Source organism: Otolemur garnettii, unplaced genomic scaffold (assembly GCF_000181295.1).
Source record: "Otolemur garnettii isolate 467f Iridium unplaced genomic scaffold, OtoGar3 scaffold00028, whole genome shotgun sequence".
NCBI classification, from domain to species: Eukaryota; Metazoa; Chordata; class Mammalia; order Primates; family Galagidae; genus Otolemur; species Otolemur garnettii.
This window is the reverse complement of record NW_003852423.1, coordinates 2,872,280-2,900,199: the sequence shown is the minus strand read 5'-3', so window position 1 is coordinate 2,900,199 and position 27,920 is coordinate 2,872,280. Positions and strand designations below refer to the sequence as shown.

The following is a 27,920-nucleotide window of genomic DNA, read 5'->3' as shown; positions in this document are numbered from 1 at the left end:
TCCAAACTCATTTGAGTCAAAGAGCTTAAGTATAACTGAGTTACAGAGGTGCTACTGCTCGATGCAATACAATGTGAAAGAGGCAATGGCTGTACTGAGAGCCTCAAGAATCCACAGATGAACAAGGGAAAAGTCTGCAGGTGACAACACTGTTGAGGATATGGAAATGTTTAAGAAATTGGAGGCTGGGCATGATGGCTCACACCTGTAATCCTAGCACTCTGGGAGGGCGAGGTAGGTGGATTGCTTGAACTCAGGAGTTCAAGACCAGCCAGAGCAAGACCAAGACCCTGTCTCTACTAAAAGTAGAAAAACTAGCTGGAATAGTGGTGGGTGCATGTAGTCCCAGCTACTCAGGAGGCTGAGGCAGGAGGACTGCTCAGGTCCAAGAGTTTCAGGTTGCTGTGAGCTGCAATGATGCCATGGGCATGCTACCCAGGGTGACAGAGTGAGACTATGTCTCAGGAAAACAAACAAACAAACAGAAAAAGGACTTTAGAAGTCGTCTCAGAAGACAGATAGGTTCATCTAGATCAGGAAACTGAAATAAAAACCTATTAGAATGACAGAAAGAGAAATCATTAAAGATGGTTGGGCAACCATAACATTAAGCATCTATAGGTAGAAGAGACATGCGTGTGTAATTATAGGAACTCCCAAGGGCAGAGTTCGGTGGACATACTGATTAGAATTAGGTGAAAAAGAGAATATAATTTTTGTTTTTCCCTCTTTTCCTTTTTTCTAAAAAAAGAATTCATTAACTAGGCTAAACAATTTTTTGCAATAGAGCTATGATCTTACCAAACTAATTACTTTCATTTTTTTATATCCTTTTCCAGCTGTTGCTTACATATGTCCATACTGGGCTGTATCATTATTTTAGATTGTAAAAAGCACAGTTTTAATTGGAAGCTGGGACTATGCCTAGGGCCAAGAAAGAAATAGACTTTGTTTTTTTGGTAATCAAAGAGTCTGGAAGAAATAACTTAGCTTTGGAACGGGGAAGGGAGTATGTCAAGAATGGTTATTTAAAAAATTAATGACAGGACAGGACCACACACAATGAAATAATGAAGGCTTGAAGAAAGACAATTGCAGGTTACTTTAGACCAGAGGTTCTCAACCTGTGGGTCGTGACCCCTTTTTAACAATGAAAATACACTGCGGCATTAGGAAGGTTGAGAACCACTGCTTTCAACTAAATCCATCTAACCGAGTGGTGCATACCTGAGGCCCTGACTTATCTTCCTATGTGTAGTTTGTGCACTGGGATTCTCTAGCACTGGAGGAAAATGAATACTTTGCAGTGGCCTACAATTCGGCAAACTGTGGGATACAGAGAGATGGAAGGATGATTACAATAGAAAGACGGGAGGAGAGGTGCATGTGGCTCTCAGGGCCATCACAAAGCTGCCCAAAGTAATTATGGTAACCAGAAATTGCAGCTTCGGGCTTAAAAGTTCATCATAACGTCTCTAGGGACTTAGCTTAATTCACAACTCCTTTTAATCAATCAATCAATCTAACAAATATTTATGGGGTACTTAATAATGCCAGCACTCTACATTGAAATAAACATGCTCCCTTTCCCCTAGAGCTGGCACTACTATTGAAACACAATTACATCACAACATGGTCAGAACACGTAATTAAAATGTAGTGCAGTCAGATCTGCAGAGAGTAGCAGAGGATACACGCTGGCTGCAGGTACTATCAAAACTAGAATTCTGATCCCCATAGATTTATTTGAAAATCACCAAACCTGGACGCAGCTGGATCGATACTTCTCCCGGTGTCACCTGGGTGTTAATTTCATTTTCAGTTGGTATAATTACATGCACAGACGGGTATTCTATTGAATCAACTGAGCAGCCTTTGCTTATTAAATTGGAAACTGTATCACAGCGTTCACTTCTTGATCCACCTGAAATAAAATCCTGTTTAAAAGAAGGAAAATCATTGACGTTTTTGAATGCATGTCATTTCAATTATAACCACCACCAACAACAAAATACATAGCAAATCCTGTGAAGAAGCCATCTTCTAATAAAGAACAAATTATGCGATTGTTCAAAATAGCTGCATGTTTCCAATGAGAGTACTGGCAAATCTGTCTTCATTTAAACTTTAATTTCTAAATGTTCTTTGTAAAGAGGAAAATAAATTACTAAAGGGGAGATTTCAACAGAACACTTAATATATTGATAGGTGATCATTGTAAAGTTATACTAATTTAATTCTTCCTAAATATTTTACTTTCAAAAGACCAATCCAAAAGAAAATTTAGTCAAAACAGACCATTCAGTGGTTCTAAATGTGAGCCTTGGTTCTCAAATAACCCAACTGGTTTACTGTTATATATTTATTACATATGGTTATTTTTGGAATATAAGCGTAAGTACTTAGAATCACATGCCTAATTAAGCGTTGAAAATTCATAAGAGAAGGAATCAGAAATCTGAATTTCTTACACCCTAAAATCCCCCAACTTCTTAATATATACAACAGCCTATAAATAACGCAATAAACCCAGAAAGATGTTCATGAGGAGGCTGGGAGATAAAAGACTGCATCTCAAATTCTCCGGATTTTGTAACTAAATCGACAACGTTCACTATCATTCAGCATTGGTTACTTGATGGTTCTCTAGGAGTCACCTAATAAACTTGGAACTAATGGATAAGGTTAACATATAATTTACTTTGGGTGAGGAAAAAAATGAACATTTTTACTTTTCATGTAAAAAGAGTTGTGAGATTTTTTCTCCTTAAGTGCAGAAAATGTGTTTACAAATATGGAAATATGTTTTACTATAAGTGTCTATAGTGTTGGCCTAGATTATTTGAGGTATTTGCTTACACACGAGCTGAATCTTTGCTCAGCAATCTTCTTGGCAGTGGCTATCTTGATTTGGCATTCAATCATTCTTCCTTTAGTTAGTCCAGATGATTCAGAGAATTGGATTTCCCATCAATTAATCACTCACTCAAAGCCTGCTGAGTGAATACTTACTCAGGGTCACTATCTTGTTAGATGCTAAAGATACAGACTAGGGCAAGATGGATAAGAGTCCCTGTCATCAAAGCCAACAGTTCATGAGTGAATTCAGCAATTAGGTAAGTAAATAAAATGATCATGGGGATGAAACTTAGGGGAAGCACAGCATATCACAGGGTTATGCAGATAAGGAGATTATCGAGTTTAGATGGATGTGAGTGTTGAATAAGAAAGAGGTCACTAACTATAAACAGTGACATCCCTGGCACTGGAGTAATTACATGGGATGGAGACAGGCAATAGGAAAACATTCTTACAAAGACTTTAAGACCTCTTTTAATTGAGAGCTAGCCTCGGCAAACTAGGAACTGTGGAAGAGATGTGGCCCGGGGTCTGTTTTTACAGAGTGTAAGTGCAAAAACTAAAGGATGCTTTTTACATTTTAAAGAGGGGTGCAAAACAATAAAAGAATAAGCTGAAGGGCGGTAGGTGGCCCACCAAAACTATGTGGCTCTTTTTAGCGCCACCAGAATTAGCCTCTGGAGCACAGCTGTAGGGTAGGTAGATGTATTCAAGATACAAAAGCGAGTATGTCACCTGGTGACTTCACGAAGGTGGAAAATTAAATTTGCTTTGCAATTGGCCATATATGCAGATTTCAGTCTTAGGTTTAAAATAATCAAAGCCTTAACTTTCAATCTACTGATATAATGTGGAGGGACTGAGTGAAAGATTGAATTTACAAACAGGTCGGAGGTCCTCAGGGAACGTGGAAAGGCTGCTATTGCACGCAGCACACTCCTCCAGAAAGCATCATGCCCCATGGGGAGTCCCACTGCTCCCGGTGTGGGGAGTACCGTGGGTACAGAAGGCTGGTACGTGCTTACTCGGTCATGACTCACATGATATGCCACCGGCAAAGGGCACACGCAAGTCTCAAAATCACAAAAAGGAAATAAAGTACAAATAGCTCTAATTTTTCTTTTCAGCCACAGCATCTGTTATTTGTGTGTACAGAGTGGAGAGGAGAGTGTGGTGGGTTCCCTGTCACTATACAGCAAGCTTTGCCATTTGACCAGGACGTGGCAAACAGTTCTGCTGAAATCAACAAAATATTTTGAATTATTTTGCAATGTCTGAATCACCATAAGTGTTTTTATCCCACTGTGAAAACCGTGTCAGGAAAACATTGCCAATTTGCCAATTAGGTTTGAAAAAGGAAGATAAGATCATGGTATCAAAATAAAGACCGGACTGCTACTCCTGCCCACTGCGGCCGACTTTCCACTTTGTGCAAAAGAAAAGCAATCTGAAACCACACCCAACTAATCTGGGGGTATTTTGTGTCATTTTAATTTCTGCTAATCCTATGTTTTACTTCTACAAGAAAAACACGAGCAAAATCCTGCTCCTGCTTTCTGCACCTACAATCTATTTGAGAATGAAAAGCCCAGGTTGAAGTTACTCTGGCCAGCTTTTCATCAGGTGTTACTTTTATCCTTTTGATATAATATTCTGGGGACATAGATGTGAGAAGTTTTTGTTTTTGTTTTTTCTGTTACTCATGTTTGAGTCTTTTTGATTTCTGAACATGGTAACCTGCAGAGAAATGGAAACAAAAACCTTCTTCCACTTCCTTTGACAGTGAATGTCCTTTATAACGTATTTTAGTGCAGGCTCCAAGGCTGCACTGTAAGCGCTGGCGGTGCCGGGACCCCCGGGTTAGACACTGCAGGCAGGAGAAGAAGAGGATTCTTCAAAACTTGACACGTCTTTCACAGATGTTAAGAAGAACCAGGAGCCATTAAAGTAGATAACATAGATGAGGTTCTTTCTATCCTAATTATTTTCCAATTTCTTTCGTGTAGTGTGGAGGCAAAGAGAAGGCCGAGTGTATGAAATGCCCGATTAACACGCTCTCTAGGAATGAGTGAGGATCACTTTGCAAGCAAAGTGAGTATCTTGTCAGCACTTTCTGGTAACCTTTTACTTTTGACTAACTTTGAAGATTATATAAACTAACTTTATTTTATTGCTGTTTCTCTGTTTTAATCATGAGCAGAAAAAAAAAAAGAAAAAACAGCCCCTTTCTTTTCTCTGCTTTCAGCCTTGCTGGTTGACAAATCATTGATTTCGGTTGCATCTCTGCCCGAATGGTGCGTGATCTTTCAAAATTAAGTATTACATTCTTCCTTTCAGTGACGCCGGGTCAGCCTGCCGGCGTGGACAGCTCCTTCTGTTGAGGATGTGAATGGAGGCTGAGTCTTCACACCGGCCCCTTCTCTGAGGAAGCAGTCCTTCTTGTTTCCTAAACCTGCATCAGTTGCTCCAGGGCCACATCAAAGTTCTATTTCGTCACAACTCACATGTCTTAAGCAATGCCTGTGTGCCAAGTGCTTCCCACATGGCTTCATTTCATCTTCTTCTCATCAGTGACAATCAATACTTCCATTTTAGAGATATGGAAACTGAGGTACAAAGTAAGCAGGTAACACGGTGAAGTTTGTCTATGTAGAAACCAGTGGAACAGGGGTTTGAACCCCACTCAGTCTCTCTTCAGAGCCTGTTCTTTCAATATGGAAACTGGACTCCACTGCACTGTACTGAGTTATTGGGGACATGAACTACAAAACAAGTTTCCTGTTTTCCCTGAGATCCCAACTGGAAGCTGTGGCCAACATTGGACAGAGGTTTGCCCCCTCCCCTCCAGAAGCCATCTTCTGTCCCCTTAGCTTACCTCCTTCCACCTGACCACACGTGGCACACTGGCAATAATTCCTTTCACAAAGTCCCTCCCGTGGCAGCACTGGCAGTAATTCCCAGAGCTGTGACTCTCAGGCATTTTGGGGCCAGTCAGACACGTGGAAGGAGGAAGGGGTCCTTCTGTCACCTGACATTCCAGGGCTGGCATGTTACACTTGGCTGACAACTGGGCTTCTGAACTGTTTCTTAAAGGCTCTTGCAAACTCCCCTTACTAAAGGAGTGAGCAGCTCATGGCAGGTGGGCACCAAATCTAGGGCTCTAAGGATCTTCCTTAATGATGCAATAAAAATCTAAAATGGCATACTGGCTTAGGGTCAGGATATGTCAAACATTCTTGACAGAGGAAAACCTAGAAGTAAATTCCAAATTCAAAGTTCTAGAGATGAAGAAAAGGAGACTTCAGAGAACAGAGTGAACTGGGCCTGGTCATTTGGATCATGGGAAGTGATGGAACTGGACCAAGAAATTGTGGAGTCGTCTCCCCTAGGACACAGCCTCGCCCCACGGGTTCTGGCACAGCACTTCCCAGTTCAGGAATGACACCTGGTGTTTTGCTGGTGTAGCCCAGAGCACCTCTGGGAGCCTCCGAGCTGCTGGTGAGATAGGCTTACTTTCAGACACAGCTACTGTTTCACGAACTCCTCCCCTGCTTCTATCCTTACCTGCTTCATGGAAGAAAATATTGCTTACTTTTCAACTTTCTTTTTCCTCCTGGGGGATGCATTAGGGCAAACAGTAATAAGAGAGGTGGAAAGAGGGTGGCAGATGTAGTTGAATTAAATCAAAGATTTATCTTCCTGCCACGAAAACCCCACTAATGATCTACTTGTTTCAATTCCCGGGAACTGTATTAGTAATGTGAAATTACCTAGGCAGTAGTAATGTAGTAATGTAAAATTACCTGGGCAATCTCATAAGAAAGGAACCCAAATTAGCAGATGGCTTCTCCAGTGCAATTTACAGGTAGTTTTAACTGCAGATTATTGACAAAAGATTAAAAACTACACAACAACTTTAGAGCCGAGAAGGATGAAATGCATTATAATTGTTTTACTAAGAATTTTGTTATCAGGATTCATTTCTCTTGGTAGGAAAAAAACCCCAGATATTTGAAAAATAAACATTGTCTGAATTATTCTCCGTTCCACAAAATTTAAATGTACACAATATCTCACGGAGAGGGTCACATTTTCCATTAGGTACCAATAACTTGATGTACACATACAATGTTATGAGATGGAGTCAACTGCTAACCTTCAAGTATTTCACAGAAAAACAAAGAAATTAGCTCGCTTTTCTTTAATGAGCAAGGACAAGATAACATAAGATAATGATTCAACTTGGACATATTACCTAATGCTTCAAGCTGGACCAAGAATTTCACACCAGAGCTTCTTGAACTATCAAATGTTACTATCTGTGTTTGCCAATATTCTCTATAGAACAGATGGAAAACATAAAATGGCTTGCACTTCATTTCACAATTACCATAATTTTCCTAATAAAAAGGCTGTAGTTTACTTTACACTCAGCCAGAGAGGCTGTTTCCAAGCATAGAACCAAGGAAAATTTTCCTTGGGCTCCCCAGTATCTTTCTTTTCTCCTGATGCACCTTCAAGGCCCAGAACAGTGAGACAGTGAAATCATGCGAGACAGAAAGTTAAGGATGAGGAACAGAAAAATAAAGCAAAAAAAAAAGGCACACCTCTTGAACACACCATCCACACTCTGGACCCAGCGCAAGGCACTTGGTGCACGATGCGGCATTGGAGGAGGTACATCGGTTGTCTTCTGTAACGGAGGACAGACAAGGTGTTACGGCTCACTCCCACGTTAGAAAGAAAGCACATACAATTCTCCAGCAAAGTATATTTAGAAAACTGAAACCAGAGGACCTTTTGTTTCCAAAACTTGACATAAAAAAATGCATAATGTATTCGGGAAAAGTTAACTTGCTCATTGCAATTAATAGTTATCTGGGTAGTTATTATTTAGTTCTACAAGTCTGGGGGGAAAGGAGGGTGATGGAATGTGATTTGGGTCAGATTTGGAGGTTCGGCTTGAATTCTGTTGCAACAGTAGAGGAACTTCCAAATTTTTTTTAGTGTGTTGAGGTTTCACTGTATTTGTATTTTCTGAACCAAATAGGTGCTTTTGGTTCTGGAGTTTTTCTTGTAAAAATCACATATCAATCTCAACATGTGAACCATGTTGAGTCACAGTGAATATTCTGAGAAACAACCTTGATAGACATGAGGTAATGAACTTGGGAATTCTAATTGTGTTAATATTGATGATTTTGGCTTAAAGAATATTAGAAACAGACCTAATGTCATGGTTCAATATTTTAGAAGTCAATTAGTTAAATGGAATCAGTTGTTTCAGTTAACTCAATTTAATTTCTCAGACTGAATCATGTTAAGATCACGACCAATTCACTTTTCTATAGATTCTGGCCCATGGCTGTGATATTTTAATAACACAGTTGCACCTGGAATTAATTTACCTTTATCCCTCAATCTACTAACTACTGAAACAATTAAAACAAGGTCTATTATTACAGACTGAAACACAATATATAATAAAGAATGAGTCATACATAATGTTATCATGGAATCTTAGTGGAACAGTCCCATGTTTCATGCCGTCTACCCCAGACTATGAGATACCCTCACTACACTGTGTAACACGGATGATTCTATCTCCTCACCTCACCCCCAGGCACACTCAATGAAGCCGACATCTTGGATGTAGGTAGCACCCAGTCCAGGCAAGGAGAGAACTATATAAGCAAATAATAAAACACAGTCTAAAAGGCACGAAGAGAGAGATTTCAGCAGGAACACAGGCAAGAGGCTTCTCCCTCTCTGTTAGAGGGAGGGGCAAGGGTGGAAGGAGAGGGTGTATTTTAAGGAAGGCTAACTAGGGGAGGTGACATCTGGTATTTCTCTTTGCCATCTCATGTTGCCTTTTCTAACTTGTGTTTACAGCTTTTAAAAAATGTGACAAACACGAACAAAATGGATGTGTGTGCATGTACAATCACACATGGACCCTGTAGTTTTAAAGGGGTGAACACCATAAAATCTGCAGTTGGCTGCATTCCAATTTTTTTTTTCTTCACTCTCAACTTCTCCCAACATTCTGGGTTGAACCTGGTCTCACTTGGAGGTGGTAGAAAAGAGGTGAGGCAATGGGAGAAGAGGGGAGTAAACAGAGCAGAGAGGTCTGAACGGGGTGATAGTGAGCACCCTTCCCTACTGGCCCAGACACCCAGTGAAATACACAGAAAACATCCTTCCCCATTGCCCCCAAGGCTCTATTAGCTCCTCACTATAACCCCTTCTATCCATTGTCTTTGACTTTTTATCAACATTTGTATCCATTCTCTAAAACTTTTCCCCTAATCTTTCCAAGTCTGGTCTAGAAATCAAAGAACTACATAGAACTCTCAGGCGCCCTTTGCCACCAGCTTGGCCACCTTACACATAAAGACTCCCCAGTCTAAAAATCTTCCTTCTGCCTTAATCTGCAAAACTGTAAAAGCTGCTTACTCCCCAGATGTTCAGAAAAGTGAGCATTTAGTTCGCTTTTTAGTTTTGTTCCTAGAAAGAAACTCAATTTAGGTCTAGAAGACAAGCACACTTGTAGACTATTATGTTCTGAATATGATTCTCAAGATTTGTATGTTGAACCTTAGTTGCCAATGCAATAGTATTAAAAGGTGGGTCTTTCCAGAGGTGATTAGGACATGAGGGTTCCTCTCTTCTGAATGGGATGAAGGCCCTTACAAAGTTAAAAGAGGCTCCACACACAGCTTCTGGCCCTTTTCATCCCTCCAGGCCTTTGTCACGTGAGGCATGTGCTCACAAGACCCAAATGCTTAGTTCTTAGCTTTCAAAACCACAGCCATAAGTTTCGGCTGTTTGCAAATTAATCAGCCTCAGGTATTTTGTTATAGCAGTTGTGTGGACTAAGACACAGACTTCATTTGACCTTCATCAACTTTTAGCCTTGACCCAACTGGAACGAACCTGGGATTAAGTCCCTTTCAGTCCAGATTTGACCAAGCCTTTTACTTAACAGGTGACAATTTTGTCCTGGTAATTAAGCTTGTATTCTTCCTGAAGGGAAGTCACAGAGTCTAGGTCTCTGGTCTTTGTTTCTAGTGGTTGTCTGACTCTGTCCTAAGCTAACCCAGATTCAAGCTCAGGTCAGGCTCTGACTTCCACAGCACATGTGGTAAATAATAATTCACAGGAAAAATCTGTTTTCCTTGCATCCTGACTCTTTTCTTTAAAACGTTCCAGTGCCAACCTCTGTTCTCAAACTTCAGACATCGAATGATGATGACGGAGAGGGAGAAAGACTTTAGTCCTGTCAATACTTCCCAGGTTCCAGGGCTGACATTTCTCAGAGTCTATGTAACTACAGGAAAAACGATCCTATAAATGGATCTGGAGGAGTTGGGTCTTACAGTTCCACAGAACTGGAGGAAAGCCATAAATTGAGCTGCATGGGAACAGTGTCAAACATTATTTCTGGAGAGTGTCATGGTTCCACTTTAGAAAAGACACACCAGTTACACTTTGGCATGCAGCATTTTAAGGATTTTCTTCCTAATTTAAAAATGTGTGAGTAAAATACTTCACATGCAAATATCATCAATTATAGTAATTCTTTTCACTGAATGGCCAAATTATTATGAGTGTTCTGAGTCAGCGTGTGCTAAGAATTCTTTCTCTCTCACACACATCCACCCTAACAAACCCCTCTGTAGAAGTAGAAGTCTTCTTTACCCTGCAGATACATCCCTGAGTGACTGCTGTTTACTGACACTGGCAGTTTCTCAGCAGCCTCTGAATCTAAGCAGTTCTGCTCTCCCAGCCGTAAGGCAACGTCACAGCAAGGCCACTCTCCAGCCGAGGTTTCCAGCAGCCCTCCGCACTGCACTGACACCTCATTAGAGGGTGTGCCTGAGCGGTTCTTCCTCCTCCTCCACCACTGTGGTTGCTCTTTATTCAGGTTTTGTCTAGCGATGTTAGACGGAGCACCTTGGACTTCATTTTTGAGCCTCGCATTTTTTGGAAGGATAATTTTTTTTTACTGATTCTAATGGAAATTATTCTTAAGCCCGTGGGAGCAGCATGGTACCATTTTCAATCCCAGCTCCTCAAGTCATTTTTTTATGCCCCTTGGTTTTAGCCCTCAGTGCCCCATGAAAGCCAAGGCATTAAATATTGTGCTGCTGCTACAGAAATCAGTAAAGGGTTTAACAGCATATTGCCAGTAAGTGGGCGCCTTCTAAGTAATTCTATTCCTTGCTCTAGGAGCTTGTGCTGCAATTCTTATTCTTCTCATTATATCACAACTTGAGGTAACAGATGTGATAAGGTCGCATTGTTAACTGGTTACCAGGAAGAAACTTCCAACCCTCCGTAGCTCTGCTACTTACTAACCATGTGCCCTTAGGCTAGTCACTTAAACTCTCTAAGCCTCCCCTTCCTCCACTGTAACACAGGGCTAATTACATTCATATCAAATTATTGATACGAGAATGGCATAAGGTAAAGCATGGCAATCACACTGCTCAAGGCACAGTAGGCATTCAATACAAGAATTATTGTAATGACATTATAATTAATATTATGATAAATGACACATGTATACCTACATACACCCATGTACATATGGATACATACATACATGTATATGCAAATGCATTTCATTCTAAGTTTGAGAATAAAAAAGGTGTAATGTGCCTTCACATGTGCTATACATGTAATGTGCTATCTTTAAAACCATAGATAAAGACCAAGTTTTAAAAATATAGCTAATATATAAGAATAACAAGTAAAAAGTTATAGCATTTAATTTAGTTGTTTAAAAACTAATCTTAAAAGCCAGTTAGGTCTGGCTCAGGGGCTCACACCTGTAATCCTAGCACTCTGGGACACTGGGGCAGGAGAATCATTTAAGCTCAGGAGTTTGAGACCAGCCTGAGCAAGAATGAGATCTCATTTCTATAAGAAATAGAAAAAATACCTAGGGTTGGTGGTGCACACCCATATTCCCTGCTACTCAGAAGGCTGAAGCAGGAGAATTGTTTGAGTCCAGGAATTTGAGGTTGTTGTGAGCTATGATGATGCAACTGCACTCTAGCCAGGATGACACAATGAGACAGTGTCTCAAAAAAAAAAAAAGGCTAATTAAGTTAAATACACCAATCTATCCAATCTATTGCAAATGAAATTTTGGTATGAGTTAGATTACTGAAAATCTCTTTGAATACCTTCATTTTATTCACACTTTGAACACTGACCTAAGCTGATCAAAAATTTATTTCCCAGGATTGTTTCTGATACATGTGAAATGAACTCTGTAACTGCCTGTCATAAAGCATAATAAATATCCATCATTGGAAGGATGGAGTACTCAAAAATCAGGAAACTACATATTCATGACACCCACTTAGGTATTCTTTGTTTTAGATGATGTCATTTATTTGTATTATTTTGAAAATATGTATTTAGTCCACAGAAGTGAGGAAGGGAAGAAAATGGACAAAAAAGTCCTCTCCCCCTACCAAAAAAGCCCCCTAAAACTAAAAAAAAAGACAACAGAAGTTTCAACATTTAGATTGAGATCTTTCCATGAGTCAAGTGGCTCAATGAAAGTTATCGGAAAATTTCTAGTTTCCTTCTGCTGCAAATTCTATACACCAAAATCTGCACAAAATTTACAGTATATTCACAGTATCTGAAAGAGGCAATAAATACAACTGATAAAGATTGTAGTCCTTGATATTCAGGATCAGTTATTTTAGATCAGCGGTTCTCAACCCGGGGGTCAAGACCATAGGAACTGTATTAAAGGTTTGTGGCATTAGGAAGGTTGAGAACCACTGTTTTAGATTCTCCCATTACTCCTCGATAGAATGATTTCCGAGCAATGCATTTTTTCCAGGCAGTATCCCTTTCCTAATTGCATTTACTGTACAAATTAAATTAAAATTTAATAATTGTATAAAGCTACTTCCTTTAAAAAAAAGCCAAGTAAACACTGTTCTTATGAATGAATGTTCTACTTTGATAACAGTAAAAAGCAGACAAATTGAGCACACTTAAAAGTAAAGTTTAGAGTACAGCTTTGGGGTTTCCTAATATATGGTCAGACAATTAAGTTCACAAACTCATCCTAGAAAAAGTGCTACAGAAAAGTCCTTATTGCTAAAGAACACAATGGTCACCGGATGGTCAAGTGATATTCACCAATGAAGGCCCATAGCACTTTTTCTAGGATGAGTTCATGGTAATTGTCCAGACATTTATACATACGCAGACACCATAGTTATGTAAATATAACAGGTACCTTCAAAATATATTACCTGATTTTTGCAGCTCCATTTTACATAGAAATGTAATATATGCTATCATTTGATGTAAAATTAAAACAAAAAAATAGTGTTCTGATCACTTGCCATTGCCTATTTGTTCCATATTTTGAAGTTTCCTAAAGGCTCTCACAAAAACAAAGGGGCAGAGTAGGTGGTTAGACCTACTTCTCTGAAAATCAGGCACAGGACACAAAACAAAAGTTAGCTTAATTTTTAAAGAGATTAAGTAAGGAGATGGAGCTGGACACCAGTCTTCTCAGCAAAGTATCTCAAGAATGGAAGAAAAAGTATCCAGTGTACTCAGGCCTACTATGAAACTAATTTATAGCTTTCATAGGAAAGCTATATAACCCAATTATAGCCCAAGAATATGAGGAGAGGGAGGGGAGGCGAGAGGAAGGTTCGGTGGAGGGAGGGTGATTCGCGGGACCAAAAAAAAAAAAAAGAGAGAGCGATTAAGTAAGGGGAATAGGGGGAAAGGAGGAAGCACAGAAACCCCTTTGAAAAAGGCAGATCTGAATAGAGAGTTTCTGAGGTGCTGGAGGAACTCTAGTACCAGGAGGTGCCTAAGATGGTATCTCAAATCAGGAGAGCAAGGAAATAGCCCAAACAACTATCCTTGAACTTCATCTGTACATAATAGAAAACTATGTTATTTATTAACATTTTCATTTTCTGTTTCATTTAGTATTCAAGACATATCAAACATAGTTTTACTGTTGAAAAAGACAAGGAGATACAATTAGAAGAATTATGCATGTATGGCAAAAATTTAGATACCAAAATAATTTTTATGTGAGAACTGCTTAACTGTGTTTATATAGAGCTAGTTGAAAAAGTCACTTTAAATGTTGGTCGTTTGCTCCTAAATGATGCCTTCAGAAAATCTTACTCTCTATTAATATCACTCAGCCTAGATCAACAAATTCCTTTCCTTTGCCTCTATCATGTGTGATTTGTTAAAAACTTGTAGCAAATAAGCATTTCGCCCAGGGAAGTTAAAATGCGTATCTTTATGGAGAAAATCTTTTTTTTTTTCCTCTTTTAAATAAGTTTGTCTCTCCCTTCACTTGAGAACACATACAATAGCACTTAGGTTTCATGAAAAACAGTTTAGATTTCTTTCTTTCTTGTCTGCTCTGTTAACTATTCCAGCAATTAGGTGGCTAATCTGTAGGTGTATTTGGAAGATAAGGAGGTGGTACAATAATATTTGGTTCTTATATAATAGCTCAGTAGAAAGCTGAGAGAACGAGGACGTTATAAGAAAAAATAATTGCCTTAGTTCCCCCAAGGAAAACCCTGGGATAGAGATTCTCAGCAAGGGATTTACAGAGAAAGGCAGTGAGATAAGAAGATCGGGAGAGGACAAGGCACTCAGCAAACGTGTTGGTGCAGCTGAAGGCTGGCCTCAGTCTGATCTCCCCCCCAGCACCCCACACAAATGACAGAGCAATGATGTCCCACCTTGAGGCAAGTGTGGGGCGCTGTCTTTCATACCCTGTATCAGGCAGTCATGGGTTGCAGGTAACCCTGTGAGAGGCAGAGTGGGCTGACCTCCCAGGCATCCCTGGGCCTTCTTTTGACAGAGGGTAACTCTTCTGAAAGGGCTTCTTAATGAGAGTCCTTAACAGCCAGAACTCAGAGCAGCTGAGGGTAGGTGCCCCCGACCTACAGAAAGAGTCTGGGTGGGGCACCAGAGATGTCTGCCACAATTATCTTCTCCAGAGGGGGCTCAGTGATAAGAGCATTGTGGCATAGATTGCCATTTGTGTGCCTGTTCTTTACTAACAGAATCCTAGATTAGCTGAAGGTGACACCGAGAGGAACTGAGGGCCACAATACCCAGTCTCTCTGGCATTAATCGTGGTTGTATGACTCGTGCTGATGACATAGATGCAGGCAGAAGTGGCTAAATGGGGCTTCTGCGAAAGTTTCTCAAAAAGGGGGACATTTTCCCCTATGCCCATCCGTTTCTTTCTGCCTGAAACACACATTTGATGTCTAGAAATGCGGCGCGGCCTTGATCAGATTTGAGGGAATTGGCCCATAGATGCCACAGCTGAGGTGGCCAAAGTACAGCGCTCCAGGCCCCTCACAGTGCAGTGGTCACTGCGCCCCCTCCAGGTCGACTCAGAACTGCATCTGATGTGGGAGATTGATTCTTACTTCATCTTAAAGTAATCTTACTTTCCTTAATTTTACCTAATCCACTGTTTTTAAAGTTCCTCTTACTACCAGCTAAGCACAATTCCTAACTGGCAAATTTTCATCTGAGTTGTGAAAGGCAAAGTAAGAGATTTTCACAGAATGTTTTTTAAAAACGCTAAGCCTAAAATTACTTTGTGAAGCAGAGCTTCCATGCATCGCGTTTTGCTATTTTTTTTCCCTTAGAAGAGTCAGAATGCTGGGCTGCCAGTTCCTGGCAGAGGCTTAAAGACCATACATTTTCTTTATATACCAAGCATGGGTACCTGGTACACACTCAACAAACATAAGATGAATAAATGATATTCTAAATAGAAGTTCATTTGACGATGTAATTCCTGGGTTTTCATAGCGCTCGACTATTTCCATTTTTACACAATCTTCATTTCCAGAACTGATTTCTGGCAAAGGGAAATAACTATGTTTCTTAATGATACACATTTGGGTGAATTCAGCAGGATGTTTCCAAGTTTAAAAAAAGCAAAGTACCTAGCACAACAATTTTTAATTTTGCATTGGGTCTTCTGATAAGGGATAGTTCTGCTGATTTATATTAAAGTAAGTCTAGCTTCTTTCCAAAGAACTTTAAAGACAAAATGCTGAATGAAACAGCACTTTTTAAGGCTACTATCATCAGAAACAAAACCAAAATTCACTTGTTTTTCCTTATCGCTCAGCTCTACACCAAAGTTCAATTCATCAAATGTTTCTTGTCCCTCTAAAGTTGAGTAATTCCTTAGTGATTTTTTATAAATTCCTTACAATGCCAGGGATAGGAACTAGCACTAGTATCTTTGACACTCAGTAGCCAGGATTTTTAGGGTTTTCTTACACATAACCTGTATGTTTTAGGGACAGATTCCAACCTCCCCTTTTACACAGTAAGTAAGTCATGTCACTATACTAGGGTTTTATGCTAACAGAAAGATTTTTGGAGAGCAAAACAGGGTAAAAAGAAAACGGCACTTTCAACCTTGGGCAGGTTAAGAAATGTTAGGGCAATCTACATTCCAGCAGTCTGCCCTGCCCTGTTTGGGGCAATCCCAGCATGAGTCAGAGCTGAAAGTGGACTTGGATGGCATAAGTCGCAAGTCCAGTTTGTGATGGCATTTACAAGAAAAACCACTGTGAAGCCACGGATGACCCCCATTTGTGTTGAAATATGGGCCATCACAAGAAGCCTGGTCAGATGGAATCACATTGGAACTTTTCACTGTGATTCATTCACACACATCGTAACCACCTTTGAGTTGAGAAAGCTTGATTGCAGCACTCACCGGGCAACTCTATCATTTGTGATCTACATCAGGGTGCTTTTCAATTTGAAAGAGGCTCTATTAATCACACCTGTGCCACAGGTGGATCCTGGAATTCCGCAGGGGAGCTTTAGTCCAAGGTCACCCTAAATGCAAATTTATTTTGGTGGTTTTGAACAATAAATGAAACCCATAAACAAGGAAATCCATGCTGAGGTTACAAGAAATGTGAAGGGAGAAAGAGAACCCCACGGTTAATGGCTAATGACGAGGGACTCACTCCACATAAAGGCACACCTGAAGCTGGTTTGGGGAAGAGGTAAAAAGCAGCCATCTGGGTGAGAGTTGTCTGATTATTTTAAGATTATATTCTCTGTACATCTTGACATCCATTATTTGATGTGGGACAGAGATGAGTGAGCATAAAGCAGATTTGTCATGGGCACTTAAAAATGGCAGTGCAGTCAACATTATTTCCTAAGTTATGAAGTTCCTCTGGGCAGCCAAGTGGTCCCCAAGGGTACGACAAGAATGGTTTCTGTCATTCATTCACCTGAGCACATCAGTTAGTCTTCCGCCTCTCACTGGTGGAATCCGTGAGCAAGTGAGGGGAGCTCAGGGAGAAAGGGAGAGCTGAGATCAGAGCATCTCCCAGGACTGCTCTCCTACTTCGGCCTTGGAACTTTGCAAAGGATCACAATCCCAAGATTTGAGGAGGGCTCCGAAGGCCCCTCAGAGGCAAATTCTGGTTAAAGCTGCATTTGTCTAACTTGGAAAAGCAATATTAGTCATGTGCTTTGGGTCTTGTTTTCACTGGATCTTTTCCATACATTCCAACTGTCCTGTTTATGAGGCACACTCCCTTTCTATAAAAGCCAAAATATTCACCAGTTTCCCATTCTGTTTCTCTAAATAATGTTTTCGATCTACCACACCAGAGCTCCAGGGGTCTTCCTATCCTCCTTTCCAACTCTTGGCAGGTATGGGCTTCCTTTCTCCCATGTAAAAAAAAAAAAAAAATCACAATGTAATTCATGTCCAAAGTTTAAATACCATAGTTAAGGAGGTTAAAAAGTGCTCTAAGACAGCAGGCATGCATTTTCTACATTGTATCTTGAAAGCTAAAATCACCTTGCAGGCGTGTCCTTGAATAGAGCACCAAACCAACATCCTATAGTGTAAAAAATTTAGTTCTAGGTCAAAAAAAAGTACTAATAAATGAAAACCCAAAGTGAGTTTCAGTTCACTTAGAATTGGTTGTTAGGTAATTCTATTTGGAAGTTTTAAACAGTATTTATACCTTTTGACTCTGCCACTTGATAATCTACACATACCATAGGCTAAAATTAGGAAATCTGAAACAAGAGCAGAGGGTTATTAAGTGATCATTCTGTATTCCAAGCTCTTTATATGTATTATTTCATTGAAATTTTATTTTATTTTTTTGAGATAGAAATCTCACTTTGTCACCCTTGGTAGGGTGCCATGATATCAAAGCTCACAGCAACCTCAAAATCCTGGGCTCAAGTGATCCTTCTGCCTCAGCCTCCCGAGTAGCTAGGACTATAGGCGCCTGCCACAAGGACCAGCTATTTTTAGAGATGGGGTCTTGCTCTTGCTTAGGCTGGTCTTCAACTCTTAAGCTCAAGCAATCTACCTACCTGAGCCTCCCAGAGCACTCATCATTGAAATTTTATAAAAATGTCATGAGGAAAGTACTGGTATACCCACCTTAGGGAGAACAAAAGCTTAGGAGGTGTACTCTTATCCCCAAATCACACAGGAGGTAAATACAGAGACCAGGTTAAACCCAGTTCTGACCACAGAGCCTTTACACAGGAACACTGTTGTTCGTGGAATAGAGAATAATATTAAAAGGACAACTATTCCAAAATATGACTAACCTCCCTCGCTAATGAATACTATTATTAGTCCTGAAGTAATGACTCAAAAATAATTCCCTGGTAGCTCAAGATACTGCTTGAATACCAGGAAGGATGTCACTCCTCTGCTCTCATCAGTGCTACGGTGATTTTCCCACTCTGAAGAGGAGACTGTAAGATTCTCCCCAGTAAAATTGTTTTCTATGCTCAAAGCCAAGGACCTCTGGAATTCTTGGGTGCCCTTTGCACAGTTTGTTTTATTTCCACGCACAGGGAAACTCTGAGTTTTCTCCTAAAAGCCCCAGCCTGAGCACCTCACTGAGCATGAATCAGACTGGCTGGCATTTGTTCAGCACAGGGGAGAGCTGCTCCTTTTACAACTGTGTTTCCCCAACCTCTTGCCAGGGGACAGCTCTGAGCTGCAGGCTAATCAGGCAGTAGCACACGAAATGGTGTTCGCAGTGGCTGTTTCCATTTGTGAATTTCCAGTTCTGCCCTGAAAGCCAAGTCTGGAACAGGGAAGAAGGCAACTTGGTCTCGTCCTAACCATTGCCTATTCTTTGGTCTTGGTTTCATAAATCAACTTCGCTAAGCCTCTGCTTCCTTGCTGATGAGCTAGTGAAAACTCTCCCTCTTGTTCCTTGCTGTGTTCATCCACTGAGCTGCGACCACATTTTAAAAAGTAGAGCACAAGTTAAAATGTCATGGCTGGCAGAGAACATCTGCTTTCTAGCATGTACAATTCTATCGGTTTATGAGACTGTTTTAAGATGTAATTTATAACATGGAAGATTTATTTTAAAAGGTCACCAAAATCCCTATACACAACAGCTGCCAGTAAGGCAGAATGATTGTTCACTGTTTTATATTTTAATGCTGTCAGCAAAGAGGCACATGCAACCTTCTGGCAGGATGGAAGGGCTCTGGATGGCGGCTGGAGCAGAATGTACTTTCACAGGTCTGGATGTCTGTAAAAACCCACCCACTAGCACTTTAAATAAATACAGTTTATTGATGTAATTGTATCAATAAAGTTTGTTTAAAATGAGCACTGGAAATTAATTGAAGAGGACGGTCATTTCTTAGACAAAGGACAATCACTGCACAGTGAAAACATGCATTTCTGGCCAGTGTGGTGTCTCACGCCTGTAACCCTAGCACTCTGGGAGGCCGAGGCAGGAGGATCCCCTGAACTCAGAAGTCTAAGACCAGCCTGAGGAATAGTGAGACCCCGTCTTTACCAAACATAGAAAAATTAGCCTGTAGTCTGTGTTACGTGGGAGACTGAGGCAAAACTGCTTGAAACCAAGAATTTGAGGTTGCTGTGAGCTAGGCTGATGCCACTGCACTCTAGCCTGGGCAACAGAGTGAGGTGCTGGCTAAAAAAAAAAAAGGAAAGAAAACGTACATTTCTTATATGCCAATATATAGAAAAACATGAGACTACATTTTATATTTTTTAAGAAAGTGAGCCCAAGATAACTTATATAAATACTTGGACTCAGAGATCAGTGAGTGGTTAAAGTTGTGTATTCCTACACAGTCTTCGACTTGCATTTCCTCTATTCAGATTATTTTCATGCTCCTTCATATAGTTTTAGCTCAGTTGTGAGACAATAAAAACCATTTCAAATTCAAAATTTATTTTTTATATTCTATGCAGAATTTCTGGCCACTTCTCAGTAGTATAAGAAACTCAACAGAGAGGCAGTGATACCAATTTTGTACTAAGTATAGTAGTAATTAGTAGTATTAATATCATTAATAATACTAATAAAGTTTGAAGTCTACATCAATATTATACTTTCTATTCTATTCTCCATAGTAAATTCTCTTCTCAATGTTAAAGATGATTTAAATATTTGCATCTTTTCTAAGATTAACTTTATTTTGGGCTTAGGCAAAAGGAAATTCTGAATTATAATCAAAAGATTTTAAACTAACTACATCTTATTAGACAGATATTTGATCATCCCTAATAAATTACCTTAAAAATGTTCAAATAATATTTGGTCAGTTTAATTTCATTGGCATTGACTCTGGTGTGTGTATTTCATAGCAGAGTTGATAAATTCAGAAAATTGAATACTAACACTATGTCATGAACTTTAGATCATATTGTCCTATGAGATTCTTGTTCCATATTCTCCATACTTTCCAAAATGGTCTAGCAATTTCCCCTTCATCGGAACTCAGCTTTACCCAAGTTCACCATTTCATGGAGAAATGTTTAAACAGGGCTTTAGCATTCTCCTAGCTCTTGCCGGTACTTGTATGATTCCCCCCAATTTCATCTCCCAGCACTTATCGACCTCTATACTTTCAAAGTTCACAGCTCTGTTTTAATATGCCCTCTCTCTCTTTGTTGTCACCAGCAGACATTTTTTCACATTGGACAAGGCATTCATATATTGCTCAAGGTGTTTCTGCTTTACCCAAATCGCCTCCACACCTCAAAGCGCCCACCATGGACAGAGCCGTTAGGACTCTCTGGGGCCAGGGCCTGCAGCAGGGAACCCTCACGGACTATAGGGGCCACTGGATTATATCACAGAACCGTGAAAGAGTTCTTAAGTTACAAACTCCAGGGGAGACGGAGGATGGGACAGAAGGCAGGCTTCTGATCCAAGAAGTCTAAAAGTGAGTTGAACATAAGCAGAAGTAGGTCTGACACAAATGAGTGCTACATTCTAAGCAAGAGCTTGACTCTGAGTATCTGAATCTGCCTTACGGAGCAGTGCCATGAACCTGTTAAGGACTGAGTCCCCTCCAAGCTTCTTTTTCACCTCACCTATTCCCTGGAGCCCCCCCGCTTTTATTCATCTCTTGTTGACTTTCTACTACTTATTTTTCACATTTACTATTCTAACTAATTCTTTCTCCTCAAATTCCTAAGCACTTTTACAAAATCCTCCCACTTCAGATATAACCCTAACTTTATATTACCAAGAATATCTAAAGAATATTCCTTGTCATCAACATTGCTTTTTTTTTTCCAGAAAGAGTTCTCCTTACCAAGATCTTTCCTCTACCTGTCTAGTGAATTGTTCACTCGAAGGCAAACAGGAATTTCCTAGTTACATTGAGCAATTAGCGTTCAGCAATGTTTAAATGTCCTTGTTAAGGGTGAGTAGACACCATTGCTTCTTCCATTCCCTCTTCGTGTTATGCTTTAGGCCCCTTTCACGTCTCTCTCTAAACTGCACGCCTTCATGGCTCTATAAGATAGCAAGACTTTGAATCTTTCCTTTGGAACATGACCACCAACTTGGCATCTTCAGTTCTAAACTCTTTCCCAAGTTTCTGTCTTGGACCTTGAACAATCTGCTGGACACACCACTTAGATTCCTGCTGCAACTTCAAAAATCTGAAAGTCTCCATAATTATGTTTCTCCTTCTGATTGGAAAGATCTATTTCTGTTACTTATACTGTTTTCCTGTTTTGAATTTTTCCATTTGAATCTCTGTGTTTGATCTTGACTATAGTCATAGTCCTAGCCACCTGCCAGTTCACCAAGAACGTTTGCTTTTACTTCCCTATCTCTGGCAGTCATTGTTCCCTCTTCCAGTCCCCTTGATTGCATCCTAGTTTAGGTCCTCATTATTTAGTATTTGCTTTATTGTAACAAACTTTCTGACAGTCTCCTGCAAATAGCTTCTATCACTAGAAATAAGTATACACACTGTTGCCCAGATTCTTTTCTTTAAATTGTGATCACATGACTGCCCTTTTAAATAATCAAATTACAAAAACAAACAAAAAAACACCCTCTTCGATCCTTGGATGGTTTCTACCCTCTGAGTGGTAATATGTCTTAGTCTATTCAGGGTGCTGTCACAAAATCCCTTAGACTGGGCAATTTATGAACAACAGAATTTATCGGTTCTAGTTCTGGAGGCTGAGAAGTCCAAGATGAAGCACCAACAGATTTGGCCACTAGTGAGGGCCTCTTCCTTACAGACAGTGGCTTCTCACTGTGCCCTCACCTGGTCAAAAGGGCAAGCAAGTTCCTTCAAGTCTTTATCATAAAGGCAACGAGACCATTCATGACAGTTCCACCTTCGTGACACAGCCACCTTCCAAAGAACCCCCCTTTATTTTATTTTATTTTTTGAGACAGAGTCTCAAGTTGTCACTGTGAGTAGGATGTTGTGGTGTTACAGTTCATAGCAACCTCAAACTCTTGGGTTCAAGTGATTCTCTTGCCTCAGACTCCCATGTAGCTGGGACTACAGGTGCCCGCCACAACACCTGGCTATTTTTCTGTTGTTGTTGTTATTGTTGTTTTAGCTGGCCCAGGTTGGCTTTGAACCTGCCTGCCTTGGTGTATGTGGCCAGGGCCCTGCCCACTAAGTGATGGGTGCCACCAGAACCCACCTTTAATACCATCACATTGAGGACTAGATTCCAACAAATGAATTTTGCAGGAACACAAACATTTATGCCACAACATAAAGGTCCAATAAATTTACCTGTTTTTAATTCTACAGCTCTCTCTTTCATTCCTCTCCCCCTGCTACATTACGCCACGGTCAATATATGTCCCTTTCTGCCTGCAGAGCCACCCTGCACGTTGCCTCTGTTACAATCCTGCCCGTCCTTCAGTGTCCCATGTAGATACTTAATCTCACTTACGCAACATCCCCACCATCAAAGCCTCACTTTGTAGCTGATCTCTCTACTTTTAAATACTTATAAAATGTGCACTGTCATCAGGAGGGTGTTTTTTATTTGGTACATGTTAGTTATTTGTTTTATTTACTTAGTTTTGCATCATGCATGAGTGTGTAATTTTTCACACATATGCATATACATTTAGTAAGAAGCCAATTCCTCCAGAGAGGAGATGTACACATATTAGATAATTTAGAGAGTCTTCTCTAAACCCCTTCACTGCCAAAGCATTATTGGTTTGTAGCAACTTCAGGTAGAATCTTTGAATCTTCAGTTCTTCATGTATCTCCTCAAGCAATTACCTTAATCATCTAGAGCAGTGGCTCTCAACCTTCCTAATACCCTTTAATGCAGTTCCTCATGTTGTGGTGACCCCCAACCATAAAATTATTTTCGTTGCTACTTCATAACTGTACTGTTATGAATTGTAATGTAAATATCTGATATGCAGGATGGTCTTAGGTGACCCCTGTGAGAGGGTCATTTGACCCTCAAAGGGGTCACAACCCACAGGTTGAGAAGTGCTGATCTAGAGTCAAGAGTGTCCAAAGATACCCAAAGAAAGGCCATCTTCCTCTTAGCAGCAGATGAGGTACAGTGACCTTCCCACACCAGAACTACCGTGTTTCCTTGGAAATAAGACACTGTCTTATATTTATTTTTTCTCAAGACACACTAAGGCTTATTTTCAGGGGATGTCTTATTTTTATTAAGTGTAATACAACAATGTACATTTATTCAAATACAGTTAAGTCATCTTCTTCTGGAACCTGACGGGGGAGCCGACCTTGTTGGTGGGGCTGGTGCTAGTGATGCGTGAACTCCTTTCCCCTAGCCATTTGCATGTGCACAATAGGATGCCTGCCACTGCAGTTACCACATGCGCACCTGCGCAAGTGCAAATGGCTTCGAGAAAGGGGCTGTGGCAGATAAAAGGTATTCCAGTCTTCCTTACCACTCCGTGCTGAAATGCGCAGCGTGGCTATGCAGATATGCTGCATAGCCATTCCCATCACTAGGTCTTATTATCGGGGTAGGGCTTATATTTAACAAATGCATAGAATCCTGCTAGGGCTTATTTTTTGGGTAGATCTTATTTTCGGGGAAACATGGTAGGTTAGGCTTCCTCAGACTGCTTCCCTCCCTTCTATAAACATCAAGAGCAAACCTCAGACCCTCCTATTTCCCCTGCACCATTCATAGTATCATCACCGCAATCTACCTTGAGTTCCCAAAGACTAATCTCGTGTATCCCTGTTTGCATTAGTTCCTACAAGAAGCCAAGACTCCCAGATTTCTACTGCTACCTGCAGAGTATTCTGTCTCACTCATCACTAACCACCTACCATCAGCTTTGACATTTATAATCCAAACTGTATCACCCACTAACCTGAGTTATTGCAGGCATTTACAGAGATTTACTAAGCCCAGGGGATGCTTTCTAATTCATAGAGAATTTTGATTCCTTGCTCACTATCATTCCCCACAACACTTCTCCTGTGTCACTTCTCAACAATGTCAGTATATGTGCACATCATCTTTGCAATACTGGATGTATCAGTTTTTTGTTCTGTTATCCTCCAATAATTTTGTCTTCCACCCTGATTTAGGTACTCTCTTCCATAGTGAGAGGTTTAGACTTTGTAATTACCATTAACTGCAACACCTCTGCAATCCCAATTCCATCCATCACCTCTCTGACCAACACCTCCTGTCCTTCCCTCAACCTACCCCCTGCAGTCCTTTGATCCTCCTGATACCGGAAAAGTGGCACCCCAGCCAGCTCAGCCGAGCAGGGCCTGGGGGACCTGCCACTTCTGTCTTGGTGGCAGCAGCCAGCAAAGGAACCAGAAGGCTGGAGCAAGTGGGGGAGCCTTCCTCCCCCACCAGAGGCTCCAGTAGAGCGGCGCTAGAGGACCTGCTGGCTCTGCCTTGGCAGCAGCTGGCACAGAAACTGACAGGCTGGAGCCAAAGGGGGAGCTTTCCTCTCCCACCAGAGGCTCCAGTAACAAAAAAGACCAGGCTGATCAGGGGAAAACACTGGCGATTCCTCCAGTGCATCCTTGATCGGTCCATTTTCAATCCTGCTCCTGACTGGTCTATTTTATAGACCAATCAGCTAAGCTCTCAGCTCATTGGACAACTGCCCCTATATAAACCCCTGAGCAGAGAGCCTAGGAGCAGATCATTGCTGACCTTCCAGAGAGGAAGAGAGCAGAAAAGCAAGACCATTGCAGATAGTCGCAGACTGAGAGAGAGGAAGATAGAGCAGAAGAACAAGACTTCAGTGAGCTGTTGCAGAACTTCCAGGAAGAAAGAGTGAGAGCTGTAACACTTCTACTGCTGATCCTGCTCTACAAAGAGGCTTGGTCCTTTGTAGGAGCTGTAACACTTCTATTGCTGATCCTGCCCTGCAAAGAGGCTCGGTCCTTTGTAGGAGCTGTAATGCTTCTGCTGATCCTGCTCTACAAAGAGGCTTGGCTCTTTGTAAGACTTGTTTTCATAAGAGTTGTAACACTCACATCCTGCCCTGCAAGGCGGTTTGGTTCTTTAAGCTGTAAATAAAACCTCACTGTTCATTCTATGGTCCGTCAACTCATTCATCGAATGGTCAAGACCAAGAGCCTGGAAATCTAAAGTCAAAAATCTGGTATCACTCCAACCTATGAAGTGTCTTGTCATACTGCTTGACAAACTCTTTTCTCTCTACCTTTCCTCTGTTACCCACAAAGCTCACTCTCTCTTTCTCTCACTGCCTTCAGGACTTGGCTCAAACATCACCATTCTTAATGAAGCTTATCCTGTTTCATCCGTCCCACTCTCCTTTTTCTAATAGCACTTACCGCCTTCAAACAAACTAGAAAATTACTTATTACCATGTTTATTTTTAATTTTGCCTGATTTCCTCCTAAATACAAGACTCATGAGGGTAAGAACTTTTGTCTTTTTATTTCCTAATGGCATTTTTCATACTTTGAACGATGCTTGCCACATAGTTGTTGAAAAGATACATCTAAAAGTGCTTATTAGATTTTAGTCAAAATTACAAAATTTATTAGATTAGAATGTCAATCCCCTTCTTTAAAATGAGGTATTATTGAGGTAGATACAATCCTGTTCAGATTTCGCACCCTGAGGCCTCCAGATAAATCACCTTCTCTGTGCAGCCTTCACTAACCACCCTGTTTGAAATGCCATCTCCTCTTCCAGCTCTCCGGACTGCCCAGCTGGGTTTTTTTCTCTACAGAAGGTGCTAACTCATAACACTACCTAGTGTGCAATAAACTCTATGTCTCTATTTTGTCTGCTGTCTGTTTCCTCCCATTAGGAGGTAATCTCTGTGATAGGGATTTATGTCTCTTTTGTACCCTACCATTTCCCCGCAGCTCAGAGCAATACCAGGCACTGTGGAAATGCTCAGTACATACTTGTTGGATGAGAGGATGAACAGGGATGTCTTCCTGGCATTGAGCAACACCTCCTATGTACTTGCCCTCGTTCTCTTTCTGACTCAATGTGCTTCCTTCTGTGACTTTGAGGTAATCTTCTCCTAACTCTGTCCCTTTCTTTCAGTCAACTCTGGAACTCAGCTCCCGATTCCTCCCCTGAGGAAGATTTGTCCTGCCACACACTCACCTCACTGGGCATTCTGCGCTGCTCCCAGCACACACAGGGCACTGCTGTTCTCTATAGACTGTCCAAGCACTCTGCCTTGTTGATACCCTATTCTATTCATTTGATAAACCAGTACTCACACTTCTGTTCTTCCTATCTTTACACACACATTCAACAGTTTCTACTAATAGCTAAGAATAATGGAAGTAATCATGAGTACCACTACGATACAGGATACACAGCCTGGATTTTGCTTTATGTTGATGTATTTTTAAGATTGTCTCTGGAAATACACTCTACACTATGCCTAAAAAAGGTGAACCATGTATATCATAAAATCTAACTAAATGGAACCTCATGTAATCAGTTCGATACACTTTAATTGCTTGATAAAGGATAGGAAACATTAAAACTAAGTATCAATATTTAAAAAAGACTTGGAGGTCAGTGTTGCATCTAGACCCAGTTGGCCCGTCTGAATCAGAAGTCTAAACCCAACAGCTGAAGCCACCCACCTCTGCTCCAAGTCACTATTTTATATTGTGTGCTCACACAGTTCCTAAGGGCCAGATATCCCACCTGTGTGGTATCTTACTTCTCGGTCCCCTCAGCAAACAGTCCAATCAATGCCAATTGCACTGAATAGGTGTGTAAGCAGAACTTTCTTCTTTGTTGATTGAACAGTAACTGTGAGGCTATGCAAATCTGTTCAAATAATAACTGCCAGTTTGTCTTCAAATATCAAAAAAGTTTAAATGGTGTATTTACCAAGACAAGGAAGTGCACATGTACCTCTTGAAAGATTTTCAAGGGTAGTGCCTAAGGCTCAGTGAGTAGGGTGCCGGCCCCATATACCGAGGGTGGTGGGTTCAAATCCAGCCCTGGCCAAAATGCAACAACAACAAAACAGCCAGGTATTATGGCTGGTGCCTGTAGTCCCAGCTATTTGGAAAGCTGAGGCAAGAGAATAGCCTAAGCCCAAGAGCTGGAGGTTGCTGTGAGCTGTGATGTCAGAGCACTCTACTGAGTGAAACAAAGTGAGACTCTGTCTCAAAAAAGAAAAAAAGATTTTCAAAAGTAGGAGTCAGATTATGAATGACCATAGAATTTAATTCATTAAAATACT

The 27,920-nt window shown here is 40.7% G+C and overlaps 1 protein-coding gene across 2 annotated transcripts in view; it reads right to left on the bottom strand.

Moving 5' to 3' along the window:
• ITGB8 (integrin subunit beta 8) overlaps positions 1-27,920 on the bottom strand; it is a 79,974-nt gene that overhangs the window by 40,195 nt on the left and 11,859 nt on the right. For both annotated transcript variants that reach the window (XM_012804348.1, XM_003788490.1), the window contains 2 exons: positions 7,467-7,552; positions 1,763-1,937 (listed from right to left, as the gene is read on the bottom strand). Coding sequence is in view for 1 of the 2 variants with exons in the window: in XM_003788490.1 (XP_003788538.1) it covers positions 1,763-1,937; positions 7,467-7,552 (261 nt within the window). In the remaining variant the exon portion in view is untranslated. The remainder of the gene's footprint in view (positions 1-1,762; positions 1,938-7,466; positions 7,553-27,920) is intronic.